Consider the following 11,694-nt stretch of genomic DNA (forward strand, 5'->3'; position numbering starts at 1 on the left):
CATAGCAAAGATATCTTACTATATGATTTTAATTACAATCTTACCTCAGCACCTCAGGCTCCTTAGGGGTATCAGGTCCCTTTTCACACTGTGTGAATAAAATATGATTAAAAAAATATTTCACTGTAACATGCAGAAATTATAATTAAAACATATGTTGTTGCTGACATAATGTTCCTCACACACACAATAGTTTGACATGTTTTCATGTCAAATTCATATACTATTTTAATAATAATGCAAAATACATATACCATGTATGTTATGACTTAATGTAAAATGAATATACTATGTTATAAATGATAATGCTGAATTAAATTACTATGTTATTATAATGACATTTCAAATGCATATACAGCTGTATGTTATAGTAATAGTAATATTGCTAAATTCATAAAATATGCTATAATAAAATTATATTAGATTCATATGTAGATTCATATATTATGTTTTAATAATTATTATTAATTCATTCCTCTATAAGCGAACACATGTTTACGACTTACAAGTTCATGACTTCATATATTTGAGGTTACCTGTGGTTGTAACGGGGCAAATCCAGAGAAGTGATCCTGGGGGATAACGGAGGCCACCACCTGAAATAAATAAATAATGTTTTATATTTTCTAAGTACAATATTAATGGTATATTCTGCAATGGTGTTTATGTTTTATAAGTACAATATTTTTGCTACTGTCTATAATGTTGTTTATGGTGTATAAGTACAATATTAATTATACAAAGTATAATGTTATCCATGTTTTATAAGTCTTTTAATGGTAAACATAATATAATGTTGTCTATGTTATATAAATACACTATTAATGGTATGTTTTATTGTTGTCAATAAGGCCAATATTGATGGTATGGTTTCTAATTTTGTACAAAACTCAAATCCAGTGAAGTTGGCATGTTGTGTAAACCGTAAATAGAAACAGAATACAATGATTTGAAAATCTTTTTCAACCTATATTCAACTGAATAGACTGCAAAGAAAAGATACTTAATGTTCGAACTGGTAAACGTTATTTTTTTGCAAATATTAGCTCATTTGGAATTTGATGCCTGCAACATGTATCAAAAAAGCTGGCACAAGTGGAAAAAAAGACTGAGAAAGTTGAGGAATGCTCATCAAACACTTATTTGGAACATCCCACAGGTGAACAGGCTAATTGGGTGCCATGATTGTGTATAAAAGCAACTTCCATTAAATTCTTAGTCATTCACAAACAAGGATGGGGCGAAGGTCACCACTTTGTGAACAAATTCATGAGCAAATTGTCGAACGTTTCTCAATGAGCTATTGCAAGGAATTTAGGGGTTTCACCATCTACAGTCTGTAATATTATCAAAAGGTTCAGGGAATATGGAGAAATCCCTGCACGCAATTCGGCAAGGCCTGTGACCTTCGATCCCTTAGGCGGTACTGCATCAAAAAGCGACATTGTGTAAAGGATATCACTACATGGGCTCAGGAACACTTTACCAAACCACTGTCAGTAACTACAGTTGGTCGCTACATCTGTAAGTGCAAGTTAAAGCTCTACTATGCAAAGCAAAAGCCATTCATCAACAAAACCCAGAAACGTTGCTGGCTTAGCTGGGCCCGAGCTCATCTAAGATGGACCGATGCAAAGTGGAAAAGGGTTCTGTGTTCTGACGAGTCCACATTTCAAATTGTTTTTAGAAACTGTGGACGTCTTGTCCTCCGGACCAAGTTACAAAGCCAGCATCTGTGATGGTATGGGGCGTATTTGTGCCCAAGGCATGGGTAACTTACACATCTGTGAAGGCACAATTTATGCTGAAAGGTACATACAGGTTTTGGAGCAACATGTGTTGCAATCAAAGTAATGTCATTATCATAGACGCCCCTGCTTATTTCAGCAAGACAATGCCAAGCCACATTCTGCACGTGTTACAACAGTGTGGCTTCGTAGTAAAGGAGTGCGGGTACTAGACTGGCCTGCCTGTAGTCCGGACTTGTCTCCCATTAAAATGTGTGACGCATTATGAAGTGTAATATACCACAACAGAGACCCCGGACTGTTGAACAACTTAAGCAGAATATCAAGCAAGAATGGGAAAGAATTCCACCTGAAAAGCTTCAAAAATCGGTCTCCTCAGTTCCTAAACATTTACTGAGTGTTGTTAGAAAGAAAGGCCATGTAACACAGTGGTAAAAATCCCCCTGTGCCAACTTTTTTGCAATGTGTTGCTGCCATTAAATTCTCAGTTTATGATTATTTGAAAAAAAATAATATATATTTCTCAGTTCAAGTATCTTGTCTTTGTAGTGTATTCAATTGAATATAGGTTGAAAATAATTAGCAAATCCTTGTATTCTTTTTTTATTTATGATTTACACAACGTGCCAAATTCACTGGTCTTGGGTACAATATTAATTGTATGTCTTCAATGTTGTACATGCTCTATAAGAACAATTTCAAAGTATATTCTATATTGTTGTGTATGTTCTATTACATAATTCTCAAACTGTGGTCTGTGTACAACGAGTGCTTCTCAAATATGTTCTGTTCCGCCCTCTCTAGGAAGAAGAAAATATTTTTTCAATTTTTACCCATACGTCAGATTGTTTTTGTGGTTGTGGGCTGTCCGGTCTTTTGTGGATACATGACAAATGTGAGTTTCATTCATGTGCAAAAATAGCTAAGGTTTTACAGGCAGCTGTCACTGACTTAGAGCTTAAAGGCAAACAATGACATCGCCATTGTGATCAATAATTCACGTAAATTTGAAAGTGTTTGTACCTGAGGTGGGATTTGAAGCGCTCATTAAGAACTTTGATCACACTACAAACATTGCAATCCACTGCAGGGGTTCCAGGAATCACTGGTTTATGCAAGTGTGTGAGACATGACAATGTTTATGTCCAAGAGAAGCAGTTGCCGACAACTGCCATCACAGAAGTTTAAAATACATTTTAATATGTGATGGAGCAGATTTGAAATATGTTGACTTAGTACCTGCAGCAGAAATGGGATTATTAATTTATTCGAATTTTACTTTGATAATTTGGGGGAAAAAGTCCAACAGTTCAAAGATCATAATTCATGCATGCAAACTTATAAAAGTTATAAAAATGCTCCTGCATTGTTTTGTGACGTCCACTTATATATTTAATTACACAAGTTTTCAAAAAAAATTATGTTTAAATATGGTCACGCCCTACTGTACACCATACTGCGAACTATATGCCTATAATTGCATCCATATTTGTATTTAACAAACTGTGGGGTATAGAAATGGAAAAAATATATTTTTTTATACCTTTTCTAGGTTTGCTCTTACTGTATCCTTACTGTACCTCAGTGTTTTACAGTATTTGTAAATGCGTAGTATTACCTTGGCTTTTCCCAGGTAGTCTTTCTTGTCCAGCTGAGCAACATAATATTTATTTGGTCTGAAGAGAACAGTGGACGGAAACTCTACTGCTTTGAAAATGTTCTGTTTCTGCAGGTGAAATGAAAGTTGTTCGCTAATAGGAATGATATGAAAATAGTTGTATTATTGTGATGGTAATACATCACAGACCAGGATGGACTGCATGGCTCGATCCAAGATGTTGAGCTTATTGTCAGTCTTGAACTCAAGAGCCTTCACAAGGTTCTTCTGGGCTCTTTCCCACTGACCCATGTGAGCCTCAGCCAGGGCCATGTTGTGAAGAACCTGGACAAAATTGTAAATATTACTGTATTTAAAATATTACTAGACAAAATTATCAACATTCTTGTCACTGTATATTTGAAACAACAGAAAAAGATTTGTAATTATTCTGTTAATTTACTGCTGTTATTTTTTTGTTTTTTAAATCTTTTTTTATGTATTGCTTGTCTACCCGTGCTTTTTTTTAATGCCCTTGCAGCTTCACTTGAATGAATGTGCTAGTGCATGTGTTATAATTCCGACTAGCAGCTGGATGAAAAAAAAAAACACAGATAGCCATATCATTTGTCCAGAATCTGGACTGACCCAATTAGAAACCAGTACCAAAAAATACATGTACTACATCAATACTGATGCGATTACTCCAAAGTTCTCGTTTGATATCGTTATAGAAAATGCTGCGGCATTATTCATATCAAGTACTGACACAATGATATAGTGATATATTCATATAGAGCAGTGATTCTCAACCTTTTTTCAGTGATGTACCCCCTGTGAACATTTTTTTAATTCAAGTACCTCCTAATCAGAGCAAAGCATTTTTGGTTGGAAAAAAAGAGATGAACAAGGAAAATACAGCACTATGTCATCAGTTTCTGATTTATTCAATTGTATAACAGTGCAAAATATTGCTCATTTTTAGTGGTCTTTCTTGAGCTATTTGGAAAAAAAGATATACAAATAACTAAAAACTTGTTGAAAAATAAGTGATTCAATTATAAATAAAGATTTCTACACATAGAAGTAATCATCAACTTAAAGTGCCCTCTTTGGGGATTGTAATAGAGATCCATCTGGATTTGCGAACTTAATTCAAAACATTTCTTCACAAATAAAGAAATCTTTAACATCAATATTTATGGAACATGTCCACAAAAAATCTCGCTGTCAACACTGAATATTGCATTCTTGTATTTTTTTTTTCAGTTTATGAACTTACATTCATATTTTCTTGAAGTATTATTCAATTAATATATTTATAAAGGATTTTTGAATTGTTGCTATTTTTGGAATATTTAAAAAAATCTCACGTACCCATTGGCATACCTTCAAGTACCCCCAGGGGTACGCATACCCCCATTTGAGAACCACTGATTTAGAGCACTGATATATTAATGGTAAATGGTAAATGGGTTGTATTTGTATAGCGCTTTTCTACCCCTTTTTAAGGAGCCCAAAGCGCTTTGACAAAATTACCACATTCGCCAATTCACACACACATTCACACACTGATGGTGGGAGCTGCCATGCAAGGCACTCACCAGGACCCATCAGCAGCAAGGGTGAAGTGTCTTGCCCAAGGACACAACGGACGTGACTAAGATGGTAGAAGGTGGGGATTGAACCAGCAACCCTCAGATTGCTGGCACAGCCACTCTATCACCTTTGCCACACCGTCCCCCTTAATATACTGTAGTGACATATTCATATAGAGCAGTGGTTCTCAACCTTTTTTCAGTGACGTACCCCCTGTGAACATTTTTTTAATTCAAGTACCCCCTAATCAGAACAAAACATATTTGGTTGGAAAAAAGAAATAAAGCAGTAAAATACAGCACTATGTCCTCAGTTTCTGATTTATTAAATTGTAAAGCAGTGCAAAATATTGCTCATTTGTAGTGGTCTTTCTTGAACTATTTGGGAAAAAATATTTAAAAATAACTAAAAACTTGTTAAAAAAATAAACAAGTGATTCAATTATAAATAAAGATTTCTACACGTAGAAGTAATCATCAACTTAAAGTGCCCTCTTTGTGGATTGTAATAAAGATCCATCTGGATTCATGAATCTTAAATCTAAACATTTCTTCACAAAAATAATAAATCTTTGACCTCAATATTTATGAAAAAAATCTATCTGTCAACACTGAATATTGCATTGTTGCAGTTCTTTTCACAGTTTATGAACTTACATTCATACTTTGTTGAAGTATTATTCAATACATATATTTATAAATGATTTTTGCATTGTTGCTATTTTTAGAATGTTTTAAAAAAATCTCACGTACCCCTTGGCATACCTTCAAGTACCCCCAGGGGTACACGTACCCCCATTTGAGGACCACTGATATAGAGCACTGAAATATTAATATACTGACCTCACATGCGTATAGTTTGTATCTGAGACCAAGTGCTTTGTAATCAATCAGCTGGTTGCCCCTCAGGGCCTTAAGGGCAAGTTGGAAGTCACTGACACTCTCCTGGAACCTTTAAAGGAAAAACGTAAAATTAGAGATCAAGTTAATAGATATGTGCGGTTGAATTATGCATCTTCTTTCCTCTGCTTCTTGTAGAAGGTGATTGCTCTTTGAAAGAACGCTACGGCCAGATGCTCATCTTTGCAAATGCTGAAATCGAAGGCCTGAAAAGCAAAACAGGTCACTTCCTCCACAAGAGTAAATGCAAAATGGTGACTTCTTCTTTCTCCGTGACTTGCACTTTCACACCACACATTTTCACAAAACTTTTTAACAACCCATATCCTAGTTGATAAATAACAAACATAATATGAATCCAAGTTGATCATCAAAGTGTGGTTAAATCATTTCCAGCTGTACCTTTTCAGCAGCGTCCAGTTTTTGCTCCACAAGCTGAAGACAACCGATGTTGAAGCTGATTTTGGAGTTGGGGTCTTTAATGGACAAAAAAATCTTGAGAGCTTGTTTCAAATCTTGTCTGTCAACACACAATATAGCCTCGTCCCACTGACGCAGAGTGTCCAAAAAAGCCATGATGGACGTTCTGTGTGACGGAGAATGAAGTTCCTTTGATTTGTACTACAGAAATCAGGAAGTGTGTTGCACCTTATTTCCTCATCTTTGCAACTTACTTATGACTCAATATATCTGATATCATCACAGCATAGCTGCCAACATTTGACACTAAAAAAGTCACATAAGGGAATTACTACTCTTACTATGACCATGAGCTTTAACTCCCATGCATATTCTTTATCAAATCCTATAGCCTTTTGTGAAATCCACCCATCCATCCATTTTCTACCACTTCTCCCTCTCAGGGTGCTGGAGCCTATCACACACTGGATAAGTCCAACACACACAGACAGACACCATTCACACTCACATCCACACACTAGGGCAAATCCTCCACACAACACCGCCGCTCCAAACAGGCTAACCTCCTCCAGCCAAGGACAAAGCTACGAACTATGGGAGACCGGGCTTTCTGCTCGGCCGCTCCCAGTTTGTGGAACTCTCCCTGACCACCTGAGGGCACCACAGACTGTGGCTTAATGCTAAGGGGCGGCATGGCGTAGTGGGTAGAGTAGCCGGCCAGAAACCGTAGGATTGCAGGTTCGCTTCCCACCTATTGATATCCAAAAATTTGCTGCCGTTGTGTCCTTGGGCAGGACACTACACCCTTTGCCCCCAGTGCCGCTCACACTGGTGAATGAATGATGAATGAATGATGAATGAATGATAGGTGGTGGTCGGAGAGGCCGTAGGCGCAAACTGGCAGCCACGCTTCCGTCAGTCTACCCCAGTGCAGCTGTGGCTACTGATGTAGCTTACCACCACCAGGTGTGAATGAATGTTGAGTCCCACTTCTCTGTGAGCGCTTTGAGTGTTTAAAAAAGCATGATATAAATCAAAGTTACAAATCTAAGTTATTAAGGCTTAAAAACCCTTCTTTTTAAAAAAAGCCTTTTTGCATACACATACTAGTTCTAGCTATTAGGCTGTTCTAGTTTTTATTTATATTTATTTTTATTATCTTTTTATTATTATTATTATTATCATTTTTTTTTAATACACTGTAGCACTTTGAGATTGTTTGCTCAATGTAAAGTGTGTTTTACAAATAAAATATATTATTATTATTGTAAATTTAGTGTTGCCAATCAACCTATCCACAGGTGCATGACTTTGGAAGTGGGAGGAAACCGGAGTACCCGGAGGGAACCCACGCAGTCACGGGGAGAACATGCAAACTCCACACAGAAAGACCCAGAGCCCGGGTGCAAATAAACTTATGAACACATAGTAAAGACACAAAATCCTTATACATAACTATATAATATAATGGTATACAATATAACTATATGATATACATTTCCATCCATCCATCCATTTTTCTACCTCTTGTCCCTATCGGGGTCGCGGTGGGTGCTGGAGCTTATTTCAGCTGCAATCAGGCCGTAGGCAGGGTACACCCTGAACAAGTCTCCACCTCATCACAGGGCCAGCTATGACAGACAACATTCACACTCACATTCACACACTAGGGCCAATTCAGTATTGCCAATCAACTTATCCCCAGGTGCATGTCTTTGGAAGCGGGAGGAATCCGGAGTACCTGGTTGGAACCCAAGCAGTCACGGGGAGAACATGCAAACTCTACACAGAAATATCCCGTGCCCAGGATCGAACCCAGGACCTTCGTATAGTGAGGCACACGCTCTAACTCCTCTACCAATGTACTGCCATGATATACATTTACTAAATGAAATTTGGATGGTAATAATAATAATAATGGATTAGATTTTATATCGCGCTTTTCTATTATTAGATAATCAGTCTATGTAACGGTGGCCAGCCAATGCGGCTGTGCCAGACGTACATTGGTAAAACCCACTCCCAGACAACTTCAAGAGTAGTGCTTGCTGATGGGCTGCCAGCTCAGGCTTTTAGTCCAGTAGTCAGCAAACTTGCCTCTCATTACAAACAACCAGGGTTCAAGTCTCTGTGCGTAGTGTGGTAAAAAGGCACAAGGGTCAAAGCAGAAGGCTTTCATCTACTTTGGTAGCCTTTGACTCCACTCCATGTTCAAATGCTGTGTTTAAAATGTAAATTGTATTGCTGGGGGGTCTAACTCTCTGCTGAACTCTTGTTTGGGTATTCGGCAGAGACATAGAACGCTGTCTGGACTGATGGATGAATAGATGGTATCCAAGATCAAATACTTTTCCAAACTGAACTTTACGACAAATGAAGGGGATCAAAAAAGAAAATTTTCATGAAGGATATTGTACTTCACACACAAATACAACAGAACAGGGATTCTCAAACTGTGGTAGGTATACAACTTGTGGACTACATCAAGTGGTATGCCAAACAAATCAATCAGTAGAAGCATTTAAGTCTCGCCTTAAAACTCATTTGTATACTCTAGCCTTTAAATAGACTCCCTTTTTAGACCAGTTGATCTGCCGTTTCTTTTCTTTTTCTTCTATGTCCCACTCTCCCGTGTGGAGGGGGTCCGGTCCGATCCGGTGGCCATGTACTGCTCGCCTGTGTATCGGCTGGGGACATCTCTGCGCTGCTGGTCCGCCTCCGCTTGGGATGGTTTCCTGCTGGCTCCGCTGTGAACGGGACTCTCGCTGCTGTGTCTTGGATCCTCTTTGGACTGGACTCTCGCGACTGTGTTGTATCCATTGTGGATTGAACTTTCACAGTATCATGTTAGACCCGCTCGACATCCATTGCTTTCCTCCTCTCTAAGGTTCTCATAGTCATCATTGTCACCGACGTCCCACTGGGTCATTATTGTCACCAATGTCCCACTGGGTGTGAGTTTTCCTTGCCCTTATGTGGGCCTACCGAGGATGTCGTGGTGGTCTGTGCAGCCCTTTGAGACACTAGTGATTTAGGGCTATATAAGTAAACATTGATTGATTAAATTAAATATTTAAACACAGTGTTACTGTTCAAACTGTGTGCAATGTTACATTGGCCAATACTTTTAAATATACTTGTTAAATAAAACCTCTGACTTGTTTAAAGGAATATTTAGGCCTACTTTGTTACTGTATTTTAATGTTGGTTACTTGGAAAGCCAAGTGTTTTTGAAGTGGTATTTGGTGAAAAAAGTTTGAGAATCAATGCAGTAGAAGTTAAGAAATATTCCATCCATCCATCCATTTTCTACCGCTTGTCCCATTCGTGGTCGCGGGGACTGCTGGAACCTATCTCAGCTGCATTTGGGCAGAAGCCGTGTACACCCTGGACAAGTCGCCGCCTCATCGCAGGGCCAATACAGATAGACAGACAGCATTCATGCACTCACGTTCACACACTAGGGCCAATTTAGTGGTGCCAATCAACCTATCCCCAGGTGCATGTCTTTGGAGGTGGGAGGAAGTCGGAGTACCCGGAGGGAACCCACGCAGTCACAGGGAGAACATGCAAACTCCACACAGAAAGATCCCAAGCCCAGGATTGAACTCAGGACCTATATTCCAAAGGTTGTATTTACTTTGTCAAAGCAAATGAATCAGACCAATACGCGGCGTGGCTTAGATGGTCGATTGGCCATCCAGCAACTGAAGGGTTTCTGGTTCAAATCCAGCTACTGCGATTTTTACCACGGTTGTTGGGTCCTTGGGCAAGACAGTTCACCCACCTTGCTTCGAGTGCCACTCACACTGGTGTTTGGGGCTCTGCTCTTCTGGCCACCCATCAGTCTTCCTGTTCTGTGTATCCCTGTTTTGTTCATACCCCATATATAATAACAGAATTGTCTTATGTCAGGGGTCACCACCTTTTTGAAACCAAGAGCTACTTCTTGGGTACTGATTAATGCAAAGGGCTACAACTTTGATACACACTTGAATAAATTGCCGGGAATAGTCAATTTGCTCAATTTACCTTTAATAAATAAATCTATATATATAAAATAATGGTTATTTCTGTCTGTCATTCCATCGTACATTTTTGTTCTTTTTACGGAAGGTTTTTTGGAGGGAATAAATGATGAAAAAAACACTTAATTGAACGGTTTAAAAGAGGAGAAAACACGAAAAAAATGAAAATTTAATTTTGAAACATAATTTATCTTCAAATTCGACTCTTTAAAATTCGAAATTCAACCGAAAAATATGAAGAGAAAAACTAGCTTGTTCAAATCTTTTTGAAAAAATTAAAAATTAATTTATGGAACATCATTAGTAATTTTTCCTGATTGAGAGTAATTTTAGAATTTTGATTACATGTTTTAAATGGGTTTAAATCCAATCTGCACTTTTTTGGCATATATAACAAATTGGACCAAGCTATATTTTAACAAAGACAAATCATTATTTCTTTTAGATTTTCCAGAACAAAAAATTTAAAAGAAATTCAAAATACTTTGAAATAAGATTTAAATTTGATTCTACAAATATTCTAGATTTGCCAGAATATATATATATATTTATTTTAATCATAATAAGTTTGAAGAAATATTTCACAAATAATCTTCGTCAAAAAAACAGAAGCTAAAATGAAGAATTAAATTAAAATGTATTTATTATTCTTTACAGTAAAATGATTTAAATTGTCAGGAAAGAAGAGGAAGGAATTTAAAGGGTAAAAAGGTATATGTGTTTAAAAATCCTAAAATCATTTTTAAGGTTGTATTTTTTCTCTAAAATAGTCTTTCTGAAAGTTATAAGACGCAAAGTAAAAAAATAAATGAATGTATCTAAACAAGTGAAGACCAATTCTTTAAAATATTTTCTTGGATTTTCAAATTCTATTTGAGTTTTGTCTCTCTTACAATTAAAAATGTTGAGCAAAGCGAGACCAGCTTGCTAGTAAATACATAAAATTTAAAAAAATAGAGGCAGCTCACTGGTAAATGCTGCAATTTGAGCTATTTTTAGAACAAGCCAGCGGGCAACTCATCTGGTCCTTACAGGCTACCTGGTGCCCGCGGGCACCGCGTTGGTGACCCCTGTCTTATGTTATATGTATATATTGGTCACAAATAAGTTTCAAATTGATAAAATATAATTATTTGTCGGTCCTTTTATCTGGCCCTGTATTGCCTTGTTATCGGATCGAAACCCACATCTACAGTATTGCCACCCCCAATGAGCAATTTTATAGCAAAATAAAAACTTCCGGTTATTGAAAACGGCATTTCATTTCGTGTGTATGCCATCAAACATTAGGTACATTACACATGCATTCAAACAGGTCACGTGATTGCAACTCCGTAACTCGGACTAGATGTGCCTGAACAAAGTAAATATTGGCTCTTACTTTGTAAGGAAAATTACGCATT

General features: G+C 37.3%; 1 protein-coding gene across 2 annotated transcripts in view; it reads right to left on the reverse strand.

Annotated features, from left to right (window-relative positions):
• ncf2 (neutrophil cytosolic factor 2) overlaps window positions 1–6,478 on the reverse strand; it is a 27,028-nt gene extending 20,550 nt beyond the window's left edge. For both annotated transcript variants that reach the window (XM_061922134.1, XM_061922135.1), the window contains exons 1-7: window positions 6,246–6,478; window positions 5,966–6,049; window positions 5,787–5,894; window positions 3,556–3,690; window positions 3,367–3,474; window positions 537–596; window positions 45–88 (exon numbers count right to left, since the gene is read on the reverse strand). In XM_061922134.1, the coding sequence (XP_061778118.1) occupies window positions 45–88; window positions 537–596; window positions 3,367–3,474; window positions 3,556–3,690; window positions 5,787–5,894; window positions 5,966–6,049; window positions 6,246–6,419 (713 nt within the window). In that variant the 5' untranslated portion in view covers window positions 6,420–6,478. The remainder of the gene's footprint in view (window positions 1–44; window positions 89–536; window positions 597–3,366; window positions 3,475–3,555; window positions 3,691–5,786; window positions 5,895–5,965; window positions 6,050–6,245) is intronic.
• Window positions 6,479–11,694: the final 5,216 nt, after the last annotated feature.

This window comes from Nerophis ophidion, linkage group LG15, assembly GCF_033978795.1.
Source record: "Nerophis ophidion isolate RoL-2023_Sa linkage group LG15, RoL_Noph_v1.0, whole genome shotgun sequence".
NCBI lineage: Eukaryota > Metazoa > Chordata > Actinopteri > Syngnathiformes > Syngnathidae > Nerophis > Nerophis ophidion.